Consider the following 25023-nt stretch of genomic DNA (forward strand, 5'->3'; position numbering starts at 1 on the left):
CATGTAAGTAACTTTATATGTTATAATAGTGCATTTAATCCATCCTTGTGTAGTCCAGTAATAAAAATATTTGCATGTTGTGAATCTGTGTCGTAAATTATAGCTATAAATCAATCGCCAGGATCTCATTTTAATATAAAAGGGAAAATGGAGCATACTTTGCATATTTAAAAACTGAATGTGCAAATAGTTCCAGTATAATTGTAGATGTTAGAAAACATCGACTAACAGATCCGCAAAGACACGAGCAGAATTTGCTCCAAGATAGTTTCATGTTGACTTTGGTCATTTAAACAGATGTTTAAGATTTAACTGATGACATTGCAATATTTTAAATGGCAGAAAATAAAACCATTTGAAATGAGGACTTAAATGAACACAGACCTCTCTGATTCAACTTCTATCAGCCGTGATTGAGAGCATTCACAAAACAATCTTTCAAGAATCTAAGTTTATTTATTTGAATAAGCACAGCAAAATAGCAATAACCTACAGTCTTCAAATCAAAAGTATAAAATGCATTAAACCAGCTAAACAATATATCACCGTAAATCTTCACAGGAGAAGAACTCTACTGAGAGGAATTTCCCCAGTTATGCGCCCTAGGATAATACAACAGTATTTTCATGGTCTAGTCTATTAATACATTGTAGATATAGCCTATAAGAAAAAATATTGTTTTTTTTTTTTAAGAAGAATTTCATTCTTAAGCATTGTGAATTTCCCCATTGTGGGACTAATAAAGGACTATCTTATCTTGTAAATATCACAGATGCTTTGAGAATGTTTCTATTAGCAGACTTAATAAAAAAGATATACAGTGGATATAAATCAAGCTTAGATTGAATAAACATTGCGAGAGAAAAAGGACATTTATATATTGAAACCTTTTGCTGTGTTGTGTCTATTCATGAGTTTTTGTACTTGATACAAAGATAAACCTATGTGAGTCACATGTAAGAGAGAAAACCTAAAGAATATGATCTTAAAAAACATCTACTCTCTTAAGCTGTGGGGAAAGCTCAGGGCCTTCATGGAACAAGGGAATCGATACATAAATGCTTGATATTTTTGGTTAATTTTTGTTTAATATAATCACCATGTATGATGATTAATTTAAACTCTGCAAATATTGTAGTATTATTTATATTTCATTGTAAAGTTTTACAGTAGTTAGAAACAAAAGGGTTACAATCTTGACATTTTAAATAAAGCCGTGAGAGTTCTCCCATTGGGTAGGACTTCAGGAAATGAACAGAAAGCCTTACACAGTAGATAAACTACTGACCTAATTAAAAAATGACAGGGTCAGGCCAGGTAACCAACTGACCCACCCAGAAAGCAGCAGGGGGCAGATAAGTTTAGCAACTAGCTCTAAAAGTCATGGGTCACTACTGGTCTTTAGATATTGTTGACAAGAAAGCATAGTATTCTCAGTAATATATAAATTTGTGTTTGATTAAACTGAATTGTTGTAAATATGTGCCAAAGAATGCGTGTGTTGATGAAGAAAAGGCCGTCAAACATCCATATGAACCTGAATTATGAGGATCCATTTGAACAGCCTGCATCCACTTCTAGAACTCTAAAAAGAAGCAAACATCATGAATCAGTTTTGTTTAGGTAACATTTTGTTGTTAACAAATTTAACTCCAACAAATTTGGGATGCTGTGCACAATGTAAATAAAACCAGTATGCATTGATGTGCAAATCATTTAAACACAACATTTAATTGAAAACAGCACAAAGACAACATTTCAAATGTTGAAACTGAGAAAATATATTGTTTTTTGAAAAAGATGTGCCCATTTTGAATTTGATGCCAGCAACATGGTTCAAAAAAGTTGAGATGGGGCAAAAAAGACAGAGTTGTTTAATGCTAAAGAAACACCTGCTGGAACTAATTAGGATAATTTGGCAACAAGTGAGTAACATTTTGGATATAAAAAGAGCATCCCAGAGAGGCTGAGTCTTTCAGAGGTAAAGAAGGGGAGGGTTCACTACTCTGTGAAAGAAGTCTCTTCAGGCTCTCTGAGGCCATTGCATAAAAAACAGACCTGCTTCTGTAGTGGAAATCATTGCATGGGCTCAGCAACACGTCCGAAAACCATTGTCTGTGAATTTGTCGTTGCATCCACAATTGCAAGTTAAAACTCTGCCATGCAAAGAAGAAACTGTACATAAACAGGATTCAGAAACGCCGCCGCCTTCTCTGGGCCTGAGTTCATTTAAGATGGACTGAAGAGAAGTGGAAAAGTGTCCTGTGGTCCAACAAATCAAAATTTTAAATTCTTTTTGGAAATCAGGGATGCTGTGACCTCCGAGCTAAAGAGAAGAGGGACCAGCCAGCTTGTTATCAGTGCACAGTGCATTAATGCAGCAGTTGGTCTTCTTAGTTCCCAAATGCTTACAAAATAATACTAATACACAATATTTTTTTAAAAAAGAAGTGATGTAACATAGTGGTAAACATACCACTGTCCCAATGTTTTCTTTACTTTTGTGTTGCTGGAATCAAATTAAAATGAGCATGTACTTTTCAAAAAACAAGAACCTTCCCTAGTTTCAATTGTCTGTACTATTTTTTAATTAAATTTAGGGTTTAAATTATTTGCACATCATTGCATTTTGTTTTTATTTAGATTTTGCACAGAGTCCCCAAATTTTTGGAAATAAGGTCACTTATGACTCTCAGATTTACCTTTGATGGTACAGATGAAGTTGAGTCTCTGATCCTCTGGCAGACTGACCCACTTCTTACTTCCAGACTGCACCGCTCCTGTTCTTTCTCCTCCACTGCAGTCTTCCACCCCTGTCCCGTTCCCCGGAGCCCAGTTATCATAGCACATCGACTCTCCATTCACCCAGAACCAGATATTCAGGGTGCAGGTGTGACGCAGACCCATCCACACATTAGCAGTGGAGGCATAATCAACAGCTGTTTCCACCCAGTTCTGAATTTCCTCAGTGTGAACAGAGACCAGATCCACATGATTCACTCTGCAGTATCTCAGAGCTTCTCTCCACGTCTTGGTCTGATTAATCAGGATGAGCGGAAGCTCTGTGGAAGGGTAAGAACAAAGAATAAAACATCACATCAAATAATACTTTTCATGTTTAAAATATACAGGCTGTTGTGCTTTGGACAGTGTTCTTTCTGTGTGTTGTTTATCACCCTCCCTTGTCCTGAATTTCATTATCTATATTGCTCACCTTTATAGCAGATAAAGGGATTTGGGGAAGTGCAGTAGTCATCATTCCATTTGTATGTAGAGTCCTTCAATAACTGCACACAGTAATCACCCCCACCGTTGTTTGGCTCTCCAGTGTTCCAGTATGTGTATGAGGAGTTACTCCCATCTGACCAGATCCAGCTCTAGAAACACATTAATACCTGATCAGTGAACTGTTTAAACACTGACCTCTCAGTGAAAATAGATTTAAACTTGCTGTGATGATGTCAGGATGGCCAAACACATCACCAGAAGTGCAGTACACCTCTTAGCTCCATGGACATTAAGGTGATCAATAATGTGTAAGCCCTTTTATATTTTTAGTGAAACCTACAGAGTGTAAGATAGATATAAATGCCTTACTTAGTGGATCTTGTGGTTTATCAAAGTAAATATTAAAATCTCAGACAATTATTAATCTCAGAAAATTACTATTTATTTGGAAACATTATTAAACTTGATAGAAAGTCAGAGAATTCCTGTAAAAACTGAAAATACGGCCCTGGCGGCCTATAGATTGTAAATAGTGAAAAGGAATTCTTATTTGTTCCTCAGGCAGCTCGCAGTGGGTTGGTTTAGCCTGTTTGTCTGCTGTCTGGCCTTGGCCCTGGTTTGTCAGCGACTGACTGTCCTACACTGACGGCTATCTGAGAGAGTACGAGCTATGCTACAGGAAATGAGAGCAGCATCCTCCCGTGAGGGGTGGATACCGTCCCGACTCAAAAGACCAGGCTTGTCCTCAAAAGTAGACCAATTATCTACAAATTCCCACATTGTTTTCTGAGCACCACTTGGACAACCAGCAATTCAGTGACCATAACCTGCTGTAGATTTCGGTGCCACATCGAACTGGGATGGGGCCAGAGCATATTACAGCATTGGACATCGTCCGGGCTAATTTACACACCTCTTTAATGTTATCTTTACTTATTTCTGACTGCTGCAGACGAACATCATTAGTACCTACATGAATGACTATCCTCGAATATCTATGACGAGCTAGCAGCTTCAGGTTCCCTCTAATGTCCGGCGCCCTGGCTCCAGGTATACTGCTAACTGCTACTGGCGCCCCTAAGGGAGAAGCTATTTTCACGTGCCGTAAAATAGAATCACCATAACCAGAGCTCTTTCAACTGCCGTCTCAGAGGGTGCCTCACTGAGTGGGGCAAACCTGTTGGACACGTGAATTGGAGATGAGTGGTGCTTGCGTGGGGTAGCTTTAGCTTTAACTTTGCGGCTATTGAATCCTTTTCAGGGGTCTCATGAATCCAATGAGAGAAGAAGTGACTTTCAAAGGTCGGTGGTTGTAATTAATTGTGCATAATATGCAACAGCGAATTGAAAATGAAAAAAGCAACAAAAAAACTTCTACATACTTGAGGTCCAGTGGGATGTTAAACAATGTAAATCAAAGCGCTTATGGAGGAAAACTAAACTGCAGGTTGTTGTTTATTAAATAGCGATGATGTGAAGATGATGAAGTCTCCGCTGACACTGTCTTGCTTGTATAAGATGTTAATTACAAAGTAAAACAGTATCATATCGAGTACTATAAAGTACCTGAGAGGGGATCCGTGCCAATTCGGAAGTGTCCCCTCCAGAACAGTATAACCAACTGCTTATATAGGGTGGTTGTTTTCGAAAAAGGGAACAGAACATATTGTCCTTTTTAAAATGATCTCATCTATCTGGAACTAAGAGAGTCAGGGAGAGGAAGAGAAAGTGGCCCATTCCCTATGGGACCTTGACCCTTGGACCTTTGGACCAGGGCCCCCCTAACTTAAACATTCCAAACCTGCAAAGTCAGATAACACATGGAACTCCGGATACTACAAGGTACATCATGATATTCTCAAAGATCAGATCTCAATCTATAATAATGCTATGAAGATATCCAGACAGTCATACCTCTCCAGTGGAATTAATAGACACAAAGATAATACCAAAATCCTTTTTTCCACCATAGACTGACTAATTAACCGCAACTTTACTGCTAGTGCGTCTCATGGTGATTTATCTTCTAAAATCTGAGAAGAGTTCGCAATTCATTTTCAAAATAAAATAGACCTGATATGACAGGGTGTAGCTCAGCAGACTGAAACAAGCTCCTATAATGTTCCTGAAAAGCCTCCTACATCAGTAATGACATCTTTTTCTGTTATCAATCTCAATGTTATCAATTTAAATAAGCTAAGTTTGTCCATATGTGATCTTGACCCTGTTCCTACTTCATTCCTTAAGATGGTTTTTGATTGTGTTCACAATGTTTTTACTATTGTAAACTGTCCTCTGTCAACAGATGTTTTTTCCAGACGCTTTTAAAACTGCCCTGGTGAAGCCTCTGCTAAAAAAGAGTATCATGGATCCTTCTATACTAAATAATTTCAGACCAATTTCAAACCTACCATTTTAAGTAACGTCTTAGAAAAAGTTGTTTTCAAACAACTAAATACATATCTAATATCAAACAAATTGTATGACAAGTTTCAGTCAGGTTTTCGTTCTAACCATAGTACAGAAACAGCACTGGTTCACGTTATGAATGACCTCAGACTCAGGGCTGATGCACAAAATTTTTCTATGCTGGTTTTATTAGATCTTAGTGCAGCTTTTGATACTGTTGACCACAAGCATCTTGAAAGCTGGGTCGGCCTCTCGGGCACAGTTTTAGAATGGTTTAAGTCATATTTCTTGTGGAGTTCCTCAAGGTTCAGTCTTAGGGCCTTTGCTTTTCTCTTTGTACATGCTCCCTCTAGGTGAGGTCATTAGGAAACATAGTACAATTTTTCATAGCTATGCTGACGACACCCTGTTATACATTTCTATTCCTTCTGAAGATCAAGACTCTGTAGACAGACTAACCAGCTGTGTGTCAGATATTTCTCAAGTCTTATGAGAAACTTGGTTCTTTAGCTTCATATACCAAACCTGAAATATGAAATCTGGGTGTGATCTTAAACTCTGAGCTCTGTTTTATCTGGCATGTAAACACAAACACTAAAATAGCTTTTTTATTATTTGAGAAATGTGGCTAAAGTTCGACCTTTTCTCTCTCAGAGAGACACAAAAAAACCTGTTCGTGCATTTGTTACAGGAGAGTTGATCACTGTAATGCTCTTCTTACTGGACTTCCTAAGAAAACAATATATCCCTTATAATTCCTAAAAAAAGCAGCAGCGCGCATCCTAACCAAAGCAAATTAAAGAGCTCATATCACTCCCATTTTAAAAGAACTGCACTGGCTGCCTGTGTCATTTAGGATAGTTTTTAAAGTTCTGCTACTAGTTTTAAAGCTCAAAATGACCTTATAGCACTGCTTACATCACGGATTGTCTGTCTGTTTATGCTCCAGCGTGAGATTTTAGATCTGCAGATACTGACCTTCTACAAATACCTTCTGTAAAATACAGAAAACATGGAGAGACTCAGTTATTATGCTTATTCCATGTTTTATTATACAGTCAAGCTCAGTGCTCACTTTTAAGTAGCATCTAAAGATGCATCTCTTTAAATTAGCATTTAATTAAAACTCTACATCTCATGGTATTTATCTTTTAATGTGATCTGTTTCATTTTCTTCTGATTCTCAATAAATACTTAGGATTTCATGTATAACTATGTTTTATCACCTGTCTGGAAAGCACTTTGAGCTGCCACCATCATGAAGTGTTATATAAATAAAATGTATAACATAATAATAATAATAATAATAATAATAATAATAATAATTTATTATTATTATTATTATTATTATTATTATTATTACTACATGTAATATAGCAAACAAAGAGTAAGTGATGCACAATTATCTGCTGTGGCAACAGGTTAATGATTAAATCTTAATAGCTAATAATGTTTTATAAAGTAAAAAGATTTTTTCACAACCTACATCACAAGTAGTTTTATGAATGGTACAAGTTCCTCCAAATTGCTTACAGTGTAATTCTTCCTCATTCCAATCCAGAAATCGTCTGCTGTCCCGTTGAGAACAGCTATTACAGCGTTCATCTCCTGTTGGCTCTCAATAATGGCCAGGTCAGTGAATTTCTCTCTGCAGTATTTCTGAGCGTCGGTCCAGTTCTTCGTTTCATTCACCACATGAAACTGACGAGTCCCACAGAAGGAGAGAGTCCACAGAGCTGTAGAGATGAAAGCTCTCATCAGCATGACAGTACAGTAATGAAGCAGCAGAGAGTTTTACAGATGATCATGAAGCTACACTGACCTGAGAAAAGCAGGATCAGATACAGAGCTGAACTCATGACTGTGGAGAACAAGAGAGACACAGTTCACACATTAAACACCTCAACAGTCTTTAAGACCAGTGCATTAGATCAGGCTGTTTAAGAGACATTTAATTACAGTAACATGAACCACCTATAAAAAGCTCCAAACAGAGAGGCTCCAGATTGGAGTAGAAAAGCTCGAGTTTGAAAGCTGTTAAAGGAGCAGCAGACCAGTGAAGTCTTGTGTCATTCTGTAGTCTCTGTATATCACTGGATCATTCGAATAATGAGGATGTTAAAGAGTCGTAATACTAAAATTGTTAAATGCAAACTAATACTGCTGCGTATCAAGTTGTCATCACGACACGAAAGTAAGGTTAATATGTCCTACCATATTCATAGTTACTTCACACATAAAACCTCTGGGTAAAATACTGTGACATCAGCAGGAAGTAAAGAGCTGCCCCAGCCAAGTGCTTTTCATTGAACACACCAGCAGAAAAGGCACATACAGAGCATTCAACCTGTGGGGTAGGTCACCATTTGCCATCAGCTTCACCCTGTCGGTGTTCAACCCCCAACACAACTACCCCCACTAATAACCCCACTTCCCAACACAGATTGACACATTAAAACATGACATTTAAAACATTTATAACTGAAAAACAATGGCAGTTAAACAGGCTTTAGTCCCTTTTTAGTAGGGCACATGCCTACGATGAGCCTTTGCAGGGTCACGCCTCCGGAGCTCATCAGAGCAAGTGCCAGCCAGTTGCATGTCGATACAATATTTTTATAGCTTAAATCACCTTATCAAAAAAATACTACCAGCATTAAAACTAAGAAGCTGAAGTCAGCTTCTTATTTGCTGCTCCTTGTTCGAATTTTCCCATTCCACCTTAAATAGGGCAGCCGTTATTATAACGCCTCAGGGGCTAGAATGTAACTGCTGAACCATTTAAGGTGGAATGGGAAAATTAGAACAAGAAGCTGCCATATGTCCTTATCAGAAACTGTTACCAGCATTAAAAGAATAATTAGGATATTCTGAAGGCCTAAATCAGCTTATCAAGTGGTAAATAGTACTATTAAGCTGAGTCTGTGCTAAACTTACTTTAAAAACACAATAAAGTATTTAAAACACTGAGTTACTATGCTATACTAGTGATATGTGCATGCTTGGTAGGACCACTCCAAGGTGGTCATATCACTTAGTGGTTTGTCAGCCTTCAAGTATGACCAAAAGTCTATTAAGAGGTGAAAACCATTTTCAGTCTGGTCATGTTGAGCAGTGTAGCCTGACTGCAGGTCAGCTTGTAGGGCCACCACACTGGAAAAGCGTGCTGGTTTATATGGTTTATATTAACTCAGTGCGCAGTAGCATTAGCTTACATGTAGCAATATTCATATTTCAACTCTTCAGTGACCTTGTTATCCAGGGGATCCAGTGATATTCAACAGAAAAATATTCATAGGACAAATTACATTTTTGATGATCTCAGAATGTGACAGAGGACAGAATTTTCCAAAAATTCAAATCATTTTTCTCACAGAGAATTTTTTTTTAGACCTTAAGTTCCTTAGCTTAGGTAACTTAGGTTCGTTTTGATATAGTAATGTGTAAAGCTGAACTTAGTAAACACTTACAAAATAACTAGCCTACATTTTAACTTACGTCAGAGGTGCAATTGGCCCCCTGATGAGGACCAAGCACTATTTCATCAATACTAATCTTTACTTGCTGCTGAGTCCCTGTGGTTTCTACTTGTAAGAAGTGGTGATGATCCTCCATGATATTTTTTCTTTTCAATACTACTTTCTTTTCAAACCTCACCTGTCAGGTATTGCATTAAATAACCCATTTGTGAAAGTGACCAGCATAGCCTTGACAGCTTTAACCAATGAGCTCACAAATCTTTTTCTTCTATGTTGAGTTTGCCCGGCTGTTGTCACATGATCTAAACATGGCATGACCCATGGGTGAACCCGCGGCCACTTATTACGAAATGCTTTATACAGGCCTACAGAGTGATTAGAGTCTTCTATTAGAGTCTCAGCTGTGAAAGAAGCATAAAGACAATGACAAATCACTTTAATACACAATGAGAGCATGTGAATAATATAATATTCCAATTTCCAATAATCGGATTTCTGCAGTTATCTGATTATTCAAATGATCATGTAAAAAGCATAGTCTGGTTTCTTCGATTAAGAAACCCAATAAAGAGAGCTGGATTAGTAATCAGCTCTCTAATCAGATTTCTCAGTGCATATGTACTCTTACTCTGATTTCTTTCAGATTTCTCAGTCTGCGCATGTGCAAAAACAGATCGCGGTACCGGAAATAAGCAAGCAGCGTTGACAGATGGCAGCAGAACACTTTTGGAGCAACACTGAAACCAAATACATTCTTGACGAAATGAAGAATTTAAATATTCTTCATCTTCTAGATGACGCACGTTTATGGTTTCAGATAAAGTGGTGCAATGTTTTTAAAAAAACTGCAGCGTAAAGTTTGAGTTTTACTTTACATTACATCCTCTGTCTGAGTTTATTGGCTGGTTGCTAATCAGAAATCTGATTACTGCCTGACTCATGTAGACCCAGAATCTTCCCCGTTGTCTGATTACTCAAGTGCATGTAAACATGTTGATCGGATTACTGACAACATCTGATACTCAGTTATTGGATTGGTGTTTCATTATTTTTGGTTGTAAACATCGATTATTGCTCCTTTGAGGAAAGGAAAGGTGATATGTCTCTGTTTTGAAATCATGAATAGAAGAACTGACCTTTAATCAAATAATTTGTTTTATTTGTAAACGATGGATAAAGAACTTTTATTATGAAATCAAGTTAAACAGATGAGTAGGATTCAGTAAGTGAATGTGAATGGTGTTCCTCTGTAGTATCAGTATTGTAGTACACAGCATACAAAAGTGTCATTACACTTTCCAGACTGTGTTAATATTTTACACTATTTTTGTATAAACAAAATACACTTTTTATTAGATCAGCTACTGTAGTACAGAGCTGTCAAACCCAACCACTAAAAGGGCCATATTATAAAATCTCAGCAAGTCTGTGGGCCAGTTGTGTTTTTATTTTTATTTTTACTTAACATTTTGCCATTTTTTATTCAAAATATGGCAAAACTGGAACAGCAAAATATAACTTGAATACTTATTCAAAAATATTTCAAAATAAAAAACATTGTTCTAGGTAGCTCCTATAAACTGCCTTTTTCTTTGAACTAGACAACAGGCATCTTTTCTTTTTGTGGAACTGCTGGCTCATAGATTGATGGTGCAGTGCATGCTGGGGACTGTAGTGCATATCAGGGTGAAACAGGCTAATAAGAACAGAAAGTTAAAATAATTTCACAGGACTACGTCACGGGCCTGACTTGGTCTTGTGTTTGACACACAGGCTATAGTATATAATAATGTATGAGCTGTCTGTCACATTTGCTTCCTGTTTAGTAAAGGGGCTCCAGAGACTGGACATTTATGCAGATTTCAAAACCAGCAGGAAACACAGTAGGTAAACAAAGTTTAATGTCACAGGAAAATAAACACAGTGTAGGTGAGGCAGATACATGAGAGAAAAACAGAGCAGCTACTGATAGAGACTGAAATAAACAAGAGGAAAGAACCAGAGGAGGAAGAGGTCAACCTCCAGAGTCTGAGAGGAGAATGGTTCTTTATGGAACAGGGAAAATGAGCTGGGATGAGGAACAGGTGCAGGTGTTTAAAAAAACAGGTGATACTGAGCTCTGAAATATAAATATATGATAACAGGCACAGCTAAAATTCTCAGAATTTTACTGGACACAACAGGCCATTTCACAACATCACTTGAGACACACTCATTCAAACCAGAGAATGCAAAAAAGTGTTTGCTCAGAGAAAATATCAAATAAATCAGTATTCAAACATTATACACTAAAAAATCTCCAGACCACCCCTCAGCAGTGGGCTTAATGATGGTTTGTCTTATTAAATTTGTAAAATAAATACAGGAATAATCAGGGTAAACTCATTTAATACGCTTGAAGTAGGTTGTAAGTTAAACTCAGCAGCTCTGGTTTACAATAGAAGACTGTACACGCACAGTTATGCGGTATGTGCAGCTGAAAGTGTGGAATCCAGTTAATCTGAAGTGCAAACAAGCTCAGAACCAATAAACTGAGAAATAATTTCCTTTTTAAAAATATCTACAGTGTCTACAGTTTGATCTGCTTTTAATATCACTTTGCCTGTGAGTTCAAAACAACTTTATAATATGTCAGAAAATAATTAAAGTATGAGAATCTCAATTCAGACTGCTGTGTAGTCCAGGACTAGACTTAATCTGTTTGAAAAACTGTCACTAACAGATGCTAAACTGACGGTACTGCAGTTTGTTGTTCACGCTTTTTTGGTGTTTTGCTTTAGAAAAATGGAAGAAGGTAAACATTGATTATTCTTGTCTAAAGTACAAATTAATAACAAACCCCTTCACTCTGACAGTAAGTTAAAGCCCAATTAACAATGTTTAGAGTCTTAAAGGTGTTTCTTACCTGTTACTGCTGGTAAAGTTGCTCTGTTAATATCTGTGTTTGTGTCTCCTGCAGTTTATTAGACGTGACTGAAGAGGAAACTAAAGCCAGTACAGGTCTTTCTTTGTTTTTGTGCCTCTCCAGCGTTCTTGTTGATAATTTACATGAAGAGTCAGTAAACAAATGCAAATGAATGAACGTACAGTAGATTCATACGTTACATGAGAAGCAAATCTTTTTAGAAATGTAAAAGGATCTGTTTGAAAAATTAATGTTTAGTCTCAAATACTTTTTCACAAATCAGAGTTGTTCTGTTTTTATACGGAGCCCTGCTGATGACATCCTGTAAAAATAAAAATAATGCATGGCCACGATTTAGTAAGGTGTGGGAATGAGATAATTCAATTGTGGCCATGATTTAGTAAGGTGTGGGAATAAAATCATGCCTTATTAAGCTGCGGTCAAGGCTTAATTCCCATGCCTTACCAACTCATGGCCATGCATTATGATCTCGTTCCCACACCTTACTAAGTCATGGCCACGACTTAAGTATCTCATTCCCATGCCTAACTGAGTCGTGGCCATGCATTATTTTTATTTATGCAGGATTTTACCAACTGGGCTCCATAATTTTTGGGAAATAAAGGCAAATACAGAATGTCAAACAAGAACTAGGAATGATGAACTGTGAGTGCTTGAGGGTCAAAGGTGTTTATTTAAGGTGGTATCTCTCATGACTTGACTTCTCCATCTCTCATACAAGTTATTTCCTGAAATAATTAGTGTAAAGCTGAATTACAGTCAGTAAACAGGAGTAAACTATCATAGGCAGCAGGTTGCCTTGGATTACGAGGGGTGAACCGTGGACTGCTGGGACGCAGACTGGAGTCTGATCAACACCGGCTGGGTCACCTTAGCGAGGGTGTCTGACGTTGAAAGACCTGAAACAAACATCTTTGTAAACCTCTGTAGTTTACAGTAGGTGAGTAGATTCAACAGTTTTTGGTCCACTGTAAGACACAATGCAGAGAGCTATTATTGATACTGTCAATACACAAATAAGTAACATTTGTAAGCTTGTCCCCTTATAAGCCCAAAATATCTGACTACGCCACTCTCAATTAAAGGATGAGAGCAACATATGAGTTAAAATTATATGCAAAACAGACTGTTAAACACTAACACCATTTATTCTTTTCCCCCCGAGGCCTGTTCAAATAAATGAATGTCATATGGCAGATGTGCAACAGGATAAACACTTTATAACACAATTTAATAAAAACTAAACAAATAAAAGCTTAATTGTTGTCAAGTCTTAACACAAATCCTCAATCCCTATACAAGACTCACTCTGTACCAATGGGTTTTAACCGTATCAGCAAGGGGAATGCAGATTGCAGATTGCAATGTTAAAGACTTCATAATTTTATAATTCTAATTTAAAAGGCAAAGTTAAAAAAAGCATTATAAAGCTGTTACTTAATCCTGATGGTAATAGCAGGCCAAAATAAACCAAACAAAAGAAATTACAATATGACCATATGGAACACAAATTCCAGAACCATAAAGCAAAACGGCCACAGACAAAATAAAACAAAGCAATGGAAAAAACACAAAACACAAACAGTGGCTAGTGCTTAGCTACATAGACGCTCCTGTGTAGTTAACTGCCACTATAAGAGCAGCAGCTATTTACCACCTAGATACCTTCCCAGCATCCCCGGAGCACAATGAACCGTCATGAAGATTTCATTAAACTCTGGTTGGAGTCATCTGACAACAGTAAGAAGGTTTCGAGTGAGCATCACTCAGGTTTAAATCAGGAACAGCACTGGTCGTCCGAGGCCCTTACTGGCCTCCCACTTGCTCTCAGTCTTCAAACGCCTCAATGGTAGAGATACTGGCTTGGGCAACTGCAACCTTTGTGAGATGCAATTTACACCAATCAGGCATAACATTATGACCACCTCCTTGTTTCTACGCTCATTGTCCATTTTATCAGCTCCACTTACTATATAGGTGCACTTTGTAGTTCTACAGTTACAGACTGTAGTCCATCTGTTTCTCTGCATACTTTGTTATCCCCCTTTTACCCTGTTCTTCAGTGGTCAGGACCCCCATGAACCCTCACAGAGCAGGTACTATTTGGGTGGTGGATCATTCTCAGCACTGCAGTAACACTGACGTGGTGGTGGTGTGTTAGTGTGTGTTGTGTTGGTACGAGTGGATCAGACACAGCTGTGATTGGTGGACTATTCTCAGTCCAGCAGTGACACTGAGGTGTTTAAAAACTCCAGCAGCACTGCTGTGTCTGATCCACTCAGACCAGCACAACACACACTATCCACTATCACACCACCACAACGTCAGTGTTACTGCAGTGCTGAGAATGACCCACCCCCCAAATAGTACCTGCTCTGTGAGGGTCCATGGGGGTCCTGACCACTGAAGAACAGGATAAAAAGGGGCTAACAAAGTATGCAGAGAAACAGACGGACTACAGTCTGTAACTGTAGAACTACAAAGTGCACCTATATAGTAAGTGGAGCTGATAAAATGGACAATGAGCGTAGAAACAAGGAGGTGGTCATAATGTTATGCCTGATTGGTGTAAATTCTACAACAAGCTTAGATTGAATAAACATTGCAAGAGGAAAAGGACATTAATAGATTGAAAGCTTTTCCTGTGTTGTGTCTATTCATGTGTTTTTGTACTTGATGCAATGATGAAACAGTAAGTCAGTCATATGTAAGAGGGAAAAGCTAGAGAATATGATCTTAAAAAAACATATCTACTGTCTTAAGCTGTGGGAAACCTCAGGGCCTTCTAAGTCTTCATGGAACAAGGGAATCAATACATAAATGCTTGATATTTCTGGTTAATTTTTGTTCAATATAATCAACATGTATAATGGTTTATTGAAACTCTGTAAGTATTGTAGCACTATTTATATTTCATTGTAAAGTTTTACAGTAGTTAGAAACAAAATTGTTCAAATCTTGACATTTTAAATAAAGCCATGAGAGTTCTCCCATTGGGTGGGACTTCAGGAGGTGAACAGAAAGCCTTACACAGTACATTAACTACCGACCTTATTTAAAAAAATGACAGGGGAATCAGCCAATCACTGTAGCAATGTACTTGTTGGCCAGGTAACCAACTGACCCACCCAGAAAGCAGCAGGGGGCAGATAATTTTAACTACTCTTCGCATAAACAGAAGGTAATTAACAGTCCTAGACTTGCTGGCTACTTAAACAGCCAAACATACATCACAGTAGTGCACACAGCTGTCACTAAACACAGGTAATTACAAGAAGATAACTAACAACCATAAGATACAGATCAGAAAAAATCAAAGAATGCAAACAGGTAAGAAAGTTTCAAACACTCTGACACAGCCTTGGCCTTCTGGAAGCCCTGGATTAGTCACTTTGAGTACAAAAATTAGTCTAGCCAGGTTTCAGCCAGTTGTTAGAGATGAAAAACAGCATTGACAGCTCTATGTCAGGTCTTTTTTATTGAAAGAGTCACTTTAAGAGTGACCTTATATATGCAAATGTATACAAATGTTTCTTGAAAGCGTCAAATAAAAACATGGAACGTCTTTTACAAGCTTCAAATCCCCCAACATGCTCAGGCCTAGTGCTAACAGTCATGGGTCACTACTGGTCTTTAGATATTGTTGAAAAGAAGGCATAGTAATCTCAGTTATATATGAATGTGTTTAATTGAACTGAATTGTTGTGTATTTGTGCCAAAGAATGCGTATGTTGATGAAGAAATTGCCGTCAAACATCAGCATGAACCTGAATTATGAGGATCCATTTGAACAGCCTGCATCCACTTCTAGAACTCTAAAAAGAAGCAAACATCATGAATCAGTGTTGTTTTTTAGGTAACATTTTGCTGTTAACAAATACAACTCTGTTTCCAACAAAATTGGGATGCTGTGCACAATGTAAATAAAACCAGTATGCAATGATGTGCAAATCATTTAAACACAACATTTAACTGAAAACAGCACAAAGACAACATTTCAAATGTTGAAACTGAGAAAATATATTGTTTTTTTAAAAATATGTGCCTATTTTGAATTTGATGTCAGCAACTTGGTTAAAAAAAAGTTAAGACGGGGCAAAAAAGACTGATAAAGTTGTTTAATGCTAAAGAAACACCTGCTGGAACATCTCACAACTCATTAGTTTAATTTGGCAACAAGTCAGTAACATTTTGGATATAAACGAGCATCTTTCAGAAGTAAAGATGGGGAGGGGTTCACTACTCTGTGAAAGTGTTTGGCTGGTCGTGAACTTCAGGCCCTCTGACGGCATTGCATTAAAAACAGACCTGATTCTGTAGTGGAAATCATTGCATAGGCTCAGCAACACCTCCGAAAACCATTGTCTGTGAATACGGTTCGTTGTTGCATCCACAAATTAAACAAGTTAAAACTCTGCCATGCAAAGAAGAAACCATGTATAAATAGGATCCAGAAACGCTGCCGCCTTCTCTGGGCCTGAGTTCATTTAAGATGGACTGAGGCAAAGTGGAAAAGTGTCATGTAGTCCAATGAATCAAATTTTGAAATTCTTTTTGGAAATCATGGATGCTGTAACCTCCGAGCAAAAGAGGAGAGGGAACATCTGGGTTGTTATCAGTGCACAGTTCAAAAGCCAGCATCCATGAGGGTATGGAGGTGCATTAATGCACATGGGATGGATAACTAGCACATCTGTTATGAATGAAGTTAGGCTTCATTAATGCTGAATGGTATGTACAGGTTTTGGAGCACCATATGCTGCCATCCAGATGAGGTCTTTTTCAGGGAAGGCCTTGCGTATTTCATATAAACAGTGCCAAATCACATCCTGCACCTGTCACACTTTGAAAACATCTGGTGCATTAGGACACAACAAATACAACAAAGGAGACCTAAACTGTTGAAATCCTGTATCAAGCAATAATAACATTTCATTTTCAAAACTGCAGCAGTTGGTCTCCTTAGTTCCCAAATGCTTACAAAATAATACTAATACAAAATATTGTTAAAAAAAAGAAGTGATGCAACACAGTGGTAAACATACTTTTGTGTTGCTGGCATCAAATTAAAATGAGCATGTACTTTTAAAAAAACAATAACCTTCTCTAGTTCCAACTGTCTTTGTACTACTTTTAATTACATTTAGGGTTTAAATTATTTTCACATCATTGCATTTTGTTTACTTCACATTTTGCACAGAGTCCCCATATTTTTGAAAATAAGGTTGCTTATAACTCTCAGATTTACCTTTGATGATACAGATGAAGTTGAGTCTCTGATTCTCTGGCAGACTGACCCACTTCTTACTTCCAGACTGCACCGCTCCTGTTCTTTCTCCTCCACTGCAGTCTTCCACCGCTGTCCCGTTCCCCGGAGCCCAGTTCTGGTAGCAGATCGACACTCCACTCACCCAGAACCAGAAGCTCAGGGTGCAGGTGTGACGCAGACCCATCCACACATTAGCAGTGGAGGCATAATAAACAGCTGTTTCCACCCAGTGCTGAATCTCCTCAGTGTGAACAGAGACCAGATCCACATGATTCTCTCTGCAGTATCTCAGAGCTTCTCTCCACGTCTTGGTCTGATTAATCAGGATGAGTGGAAGCTCTGCGGGAGGGTCAGAACAAAGAATTAAACATTACATCAAATAATACTTCTCATGTTTAACATATACAGGCAGTTGTACTTTAGTGTTCTTTCTCTGTGTTGTTTATCACCCTCCCCACAACTATTTATAATTTATTCACTATTCAGATCTACTTGCACTGAGATACTGAACTAGACTATCTACTGAACAAGAAAGTTATTTAATTGGACTAATAACACTTGTCCTGAAATTTATTTTCTATATTACTCACCTTTATAGCAGATAAAGGGATTTGGGGAAGTGCAGTAGTCATCATTCCATTTGTATGTAGAGTCCTTCAATAACTGCACACAGTAATCACCCCCACCGTTGTTTGGCTCTCCAGTGTTCCAGTATGTGTATGAGGGGTTACTCCCATCTGACCAGATCCAGCTCTAGAAACACATTAATACCTGATCAGTGAACTGTTTAAACACTGACCTCTCAGTGCTCATATAATGCCTAATAGATTTAAGTTTGCTGTGATGATGTCAGGATGGCCAAACACATCACCAGAACTGCAGTACACCTCTTAGCTCCATGGACAATAAGGTGATCAATAATGTGTAAGCCCTTTTATAGTTTGAGTGAAACCTACAGAGTGTAAGATAGATATAAATGCCTTACTTAGTGGATCTTGTGGTTTATCAAACTGGATACTAAAATCTCACACAATTATTAATCTCAGAAATTATTATTTATTTGAAAACATTTTTTACTTGATAGAAAGTCAAAAGGAAATTCTTAGGAATTCTTATTTGTTATTCGATCACTTATATTAAGAAAAAGAAGAGAATTTGTATTCTACTTTCTGGGTCACGCCTAAAGCTTTAGAATGAATGGTTGCTATACCTCCACCACAGCCGCTTAAACGGGGCAGTGCGCATATCTGTAGCCTGTGGGGGGCTTCATTTAGACTAAAGTATTCATTGGGTCTGCGATGGACTGGCGACCTGTCCAGGGTGTATCCTGCCTTCCGCCTAATGACAGCTGGGATAGGCTCCAGCACCCCACTGCGACCCAGAAGGATAAGCGGTTTAGATGATGTATGTATGTATGTATGTATGTATGTATGTATTCATTGGGTCTAATCCACGTTTCTGTGAGGCACAGAGCATCAAAATCATGATCGGTAATAATTTCATTTCAAACGATGGCCTTAGATGTAAGAGATCTTATGTTGAGAAGTCCTAGTTTTAGACCAAAGGTGCTGTCACTGCAAACGGGTATAACTGGTCTGATATTAATCAAGTTACTAGCAAATGTTTCGAGGATTTTTGATGCTTTGTTTTATTTGGGGAACAGACACAGTCTCAATGGTGGAACCTATGTGGCATCTCAAGGCAGCTCGCAGATGATTGGTTTAGCCTGTTTGTCTGCTGTCTGGCCTTGGCCCTGGTTTGTCAGCGACTGACTGTCCTACACTGACAGCTATCTGAGAGAGTATGAGCTATGCTAGTTGAAATGAGAGCAGCACCCTCCCGTGAGGGGTGGATACCAGCCCAACTCAAAAGACCAGGCTTGCCCTCAAAAGTAGACAAATTATCTACAAATTTCCACATTGTTTTCTGAGCACCACTTGGACAACCAGCAATTCAGCGACCATAACCCGCTGTAGATTTGGGCGCCACGTCGAACTGAGATGGGGCCAAAGCACATTACAGCATTGGACATCGTCTGGGCTAATTTACATACCTCTTTAATGTTATCTTTACTTATTTCTGACTGCTGCAGACGAACATCATTAGTACCTACATGAATGACTATCCTTGAATATCTACAGCTAGCTAGCTTCAGGTTCCCTCTAATGTCCGGCGCCCTGGCTCCAGGTATACTGCTAACTGCTACTGGCGCCCCTAAGGGAGAAGCTATTTTCACGTGCCGTAAAATAGAATCACCATAACCAGAGCTCTTTCAACAGGCGTCTCAGAGGGTGCCTCACTGAGTGGGACAAACCTGTTGGACACGTGAATTGGAGATTGGAGATTTAAAACTTGCATGGGGTAGCTTTAGCTTTAGCTTTGCAGCTATTGAGTCCTGTCCAGGGGTCTCATGAATCCAATGAGAGAAGAACTTTCAAAGGTCGGTGGTTGTAATCAATTGCAAGTAATATGCAACAGCGAATTGAAAATGAAAAAAGCAACAAAAAAACTAGCAAAACAGAGATTTATTAGATTCATTCAATGGAATAAATCTAAACTTCTACTTACCTGAGGTCTAGAGGGATCTGTGTGAGATTGGACGAAGGTTTCAGGTACCTTTAAAAGAGAAAAAATAATGTTAAACAATGGAAATCAAAGCGCTTATGGAGGAAAACTAAACTGCAGGTACATTATGATATTCTCAAAGATCAGATCTATAATAAAGCTATGAAGATTTCCAGACAGTCATACCTCTCCAGTGTCATTAATAGACTCAAAGATAATACCAAAATCCTTTGTTCCACTATAGATCGACTAATTAACCACAACTTGTCTGCTAGTGCGTCTCATGGTGATTTATCTTCTAAAATCTGAGAAGGGTTCGCAATTCATTTTCAAAATAAAATAGACGTGATATGACAGGGTGTAGCTCAGCTGACTGAAACAAGCTCCTATAATGTTCCTGAAAAGCCTCCTACATCAGTAATGACATCTTTCTCTGTTATCAATTATCAGGAGCTCACAAATATTTTAAACAAGCTAAGTTCATCCACATGTGATCTTGACCCTGTTCCTACTTCATTCCTTAAGATGGTTTTAACTATTGTAAATTGTCCTCTGTCAGCAGATGTTTTTCCAGACGCTTTTAAAACTGCCCGGGTGAAGCCTCTGCTAAAAAAGAGTATCATGGATCCTTCTATACTAAAGAATTTCAGACCAATTTCAAACCTACCATTTTAAGTAACGAAAAAAGTTGTTTTCAAACAACTAAATACGTATCTAATATCAAAAAATTTATATGAGAAGTTTCCGTCAGGTTTTCGTTCTAACCATAGTACAGAAACAGCACTGGTTCATGTTATGAATGACCTCAGGCTCAGCGCTGATGCACGAAATCCTTCTATTTTGGTTTTATTAGATCTTAGTGCAGCTTTTGATACTGTTGACCACAAGCATCTTGAAAGCTGGGTCAGCCTCTCGGGCACAGTTTTAGAATGGTTTAAGTCATATTTCTTGTGGGGTTCCTCAAGGTTTAGTCTTAGGGCCTTTGCTTTTCTCTTTGCACATGCTCCCTCTAGGTGATGTCATTAGGAAATATAGTATACATTTTTATAGCTATGCTTATGACATCCCGTTATACATTTCTATTCCTTCTGATGATCAAGACTCTGCAGACAGACTGACCAGCTGTGTGTCAGATATTTCTCAGTGCATGTCACAAAATTTTCTGCAATTAAATCATGAAAAAACTGAATTATTGATCGTTGGTATAGAAAATCAGAGAAAAATGATTTATGAGAAACTTGGTTCTTTAGTTTCAAATCTGGATGTGGTCTTAGACTCTGAGCTCTGTTTTATCCTGCATGTAAACACAAACACTAAAGTAGCTTTTTATTATTTGAGGAATATCGCTAAAGTTCAGGCTTTTCTCTCTCAGAGCAACGCAGAGTAACTGCTACTGGCGCCCCTAAGGGAGAAACTATTTTCACGTGCCGTAAAATAGAATCACCATAACCAGAGCTCTTTCAACAGGCGTCTCAGAGGGTGCCTCACTGAGTGGGGCAAACCTGTTGGACATGTGAATTGGAGATGAGTGGTGCTTGCATGGGGTAGCTTTAGCTTTAGCTTTGCGGCTATTGAGTCCTGTCCAGGGGTCTCGCGAATCCAATGAGAGAAGAAGTGACTTTCAAACGTCGGTGGTTGTAATTCATTGCGAATAAAATGCAACAGCGAATTGAAAATGAAAAAAGCCACAAAAACTAGCAAAACAGAGATTTATTAGATTCATTCAATGGAATAAATTTAAACTTCTACTTACCTGAGGTCCAGGGGGATCTAAGTGAGATTGGACGAAGGTTTCTGGTACCTTTAAAAGAGAAAAAATAATGTTAAACAATGGAAATCAAAGCGCTTATGGAGGAAAACTAAACTGCAGGTACATTATGATATTCTCAAAGATCAGATCTCAATTTTTAATAGTGCTATGAAGATATCCAGACAGTCATACCTCTCCAGTGGAATTAATAGACACAAAGATAATACCAAAATCCTTTGTTCCACTATAGACCGACTAATTAACCACAACTTGTCTGCTAGTGCGTCTCATGGTGATTTATCTTCTAAAATCTGAGAAGGGTTCGCAATTCATTTTCAAAATAAAATAGACCTGATACGACAGGGTGTAGCTCAGCAGACTGAAACAAGCTCCTATAATGTTCCTGAAAAGCCTCCTACATCAGTAATGACATCTTCCTCTGTTATCAATTATCAGGAACTCACAAATATTTTAAACAAGCTAAGTTCATCCACATGTGATCTTGACCCTGTTCCTACTTCATTCCTTAAGATGGTTTTTACTATTGTAAATTGTCCTCTGTCAGCAGGTGTTTTTCCAGATGCTTTTAAAACTGCCCTGGTGAAGCCTCTGCTAAAAAAGAGTATCATGGATCCTTCTATACTAAATAATTTCAGACCAATTTCAAACCTACCATTTTAAGTAACGTCTTAGAAAAAGTTGTTTTCAAACAACTAAATGCGTATCTAATATCAAAAAATTTATATGAGAAGTTTCCGTCAGGTTTTCGTTCTAACCATAGTACAGAAACAGCACTGGTTCATGTTATGAATGACCTCAGGCTCAGCGCTGATGCACGAAATCCTTCTATTTTGGTTTTATTAGATCTTAGTGCAGCTTTTGATACTGTTGACCACAAGCATCTTGAAAGCTGGGTCAGCCTCTCGGGCACAGTTTTAGAATGGTTTAAGTCATATTTCTTGTGGGGTTCCTCAAGGTTTAGTCTTAGGGCCTTTGCTTTTCTCTTTGCACATGCTCCCTCTAGGTGATGTCATTAGGAAATATAGTATACATTTTTATAGCTATGCTTATGACATCCCGTTATACATTTCTATTCCTTCTGATGATCAAGACTCTGCAGACAGACTGACCAGCTGTGTGTCAGATATTTCTCAGTGCATGTCACAAAATGTTCTGCAATTAAATCATGAAAAAACTGAATTATTGATCGTTAGTACAGAAAATCACAGAAAAATGATTTATGAGAAACTTGGTTCTTTAGTTTCAAATCTGGATGTGGTCTTAGACTCTGAGCTCTGTTTTATCCTGCATGTAAACACAAACACTAAAGTAGCTTTTTATTATTTGAGGAATATCGCTAAAGTTCAGGCTTTTCTCTCTCAGAGCAACGCAGAGTAACTGCTACTGGCGCCCCTAAGGGAGAAACTATTTTCACGCGCCGTAAAATAGAATCACCATAACCAGAGCTCTTTCAACTGGCGTCTCAGAGGGTGCCTCACTGAGTGGGGCAAACCTGTTGGACATGTGAATTGGAGATGAGTGGTGCTTGCATGGGGTAGCTTTAGCTTTAGCTTTGCGGCTATTGAGTCCTATCCAGGGTTCTCGCGAATCCAATGAGAGAAGAAGTGACTTTCAAAGGTCGGTGGTTGTAATTCATTGCGAATAAAATGCAACAGCGAATTGAAAATGAAAAAAGCCACAAAAACTAGCAAAACAGAGATTTATTAGATTCATTCAATGGAATAAATCTAAACTTCTACTTACCTGAGGTCCAGGGGGATATAGGTGAGATTGGACGAAGGTTTCAGATACCTGTAAAAGAGAAAAAATAATGTTAAACAATGTTAAACAATGGAAATCAAAGCGCTTATGGAGGAAAACTAAACTGCAGGTACATTATGATATTCTCAAAGGTCAGATCTCAATTTTTAATAGTGCTATGAAGATATCCAGACAGTCATACCTCTCCAGTGTCATTAACAGACACAAAGATAATACCAAAATCCTTTTTTCCACCATAGACCGACTAATTAACCACAACTTGTCTGCTAGTGCGTCTCATGGTGATTTATCTTCTAAAATCTGAGAAGGGTTCGCAATTCATTTTCAAAATAAAATAGACCTGATATGACAGGGTGTAGCTCAGCAGACTGAAACAAGCTCCTATAATGTTCCTGAAAAGCCTCCTACATCAGTAATGACATCTTTCTCTGTTATCAATTATCAGGAGCTCACAAATATTTTAAACAAGCTAAGTTCATCCACATGTGATCTTGACCCTGTTCCTACTTCATTCCTTAAGATGGTTTTTACTATTGTAAATTGTCCTCTGTCAGCAGGTGTTTTTCCAGACACTTTTAAAACTGCCCTGGTGAAGCCTGAATGACCTCAGGCTCAGCGCTGATGCACGAAATCCTTCTATTTTGGTTTTATTAGATCTTAGTGCAGCTTTTGATACTGTTGACCACAAGCATCTTGAAAGCTGGGTCAGCCTCTCGGGCACAGTGTTAGAATGGTTTAAGTCATATTTCTTGTGGAGTTCCTCAAGGTTCAGTCTTAGGGCCTTTTCTCTTTGTACATGCTACCTCTTGGTGATGTCATTAGAAAACATAATATAATTTTTCATAGCTATGCTGCCGACACCCTGTTATACATTTCTATTCCTTCTGATGATCAAGACTCTGTAGACAGACTAACCAGCTGTGTGTCAGATATTTCTCAGTTGATGACAATTAAATCATGAAAAAACTGAATTATTGATGGTTGGTACAGAAACTCAGAGAAAAATGATTTATGAGAAACTTGGTTCTTTAGCTTCGTATACCAAACCTGAGGCATGAAATTTGAGTGTGATCTTAAACTCTGAGCTCTGTTTTATCCGGCATGTAAACACAAACACTAAAGTAGCTTTTTATTATTTGAGAAATATCACTAAAGATCGACCTTTTCTCTCTCAGAGAGACACAAAAAAACTTGTTCGTGTATTTGTTACAAGCAGAGTTGATCACTGTAATGGTCTTCTTACTGGACTTCTTAAGAAAGCAATCCATCCCTTACAGCTCATACAAAAAGCAGCAGTGCGCATCCTAACCAAAGCAAATTAAAGAGCTCATATCACTCCCATTTTAAAAGGACTGCACTGGCTGCCTGTATCATTCAGGATAGATTTTGAAGTTCTGCTACTAGTTTTTAAAGCTCAAAATGACCTTATAGCACTGCTTACATCATGGATTATCTGTCTGTTTATGCTCCAGTGTGAGATTTTAGATCTGCAGATACTGCCACCATCATGAAGTGTTATAGAAATAAAACATAATATAACATAATAATAATAATAACAATAATTATAATAATAATAATAATAATAATTATTATTATTATTATTATTATTATTGAT

The 25023-nt window shown here is 38.0% G+C and overlaps 2 protein-coding genes across 2 annotated transcripts; both read right to left on the reverse strand.

Moving 5' to 3' along the window:
• Window positions 1-1130: 1130 nt before the first annotated feature.
• On the reverse strand, window positions 1131-12111 carry LOC118826408 (macrophage mannose receptor 1-like). The gene is made up of 6 exons (XM_036597370.1): window positions 12022-12111; window positions 7460-7498; window positions 7171-7373; window positions 3215-3377; window positions 2703-3062; window positions 1131-1585 (listed from the first exon to the last, which is right to left on the reverse strand). The coding sequence occupies exons 2-6, from the start codon at window positions 7494-7496 to the stop codon at window positions 1578-1580; spliced, it is 771 nt and encodes a 256-aa protein (XP_036453263.1). The 5' UTR covers window positions 7497-7498; window positions 12022-12111; the 3' UTR covers window positions 1131-1577.
• Window positions 12112-15781: 3670 nt separating this feature from the next.
• LOC118826096 (lithostathine-1-beta-like) lies at window positions 15782-23603 on the reverse strand. Its single transcript, XM_036596984.1, has 8 exons — window positions 23590-23603; window positions 23391-23438; window positions 23082-23139; window positions 21630-21677; window positions 19880-19927; window positions 17902-18064; window positions 17291-17650; window positions 15782-15857 (listed from the first exon to the last, which is right to left on the reverse strand). Exons 1-8 carry the CDS (start codon window positions 23601-23603, stop codon window positions 15850-15852), a joined length of 747 nt encoding a protein of 248 aa, XP_036452877.1. The 3' UTR covers window positions 15782-15849.
• Window positions 23604-25023: the final 1420 nt, after the last annotated feature.

The sequence above is a fragment of the Colossoma macropomum genome, unplaced genomic scaffold, assembly GCF_904425465.1.
Source record: "Colossoma macropomum unplaced genomic scaffold, Colossoma_macropomum, whole genome shotgun sequence".
Taxonomy (NCBI): domain Eukaryota; kingdom Metazoa; phylum Chordata; class Actinopteri; order Characiformes; family Serrasalmidae; genus Colossoma; species Colossoma macropomum.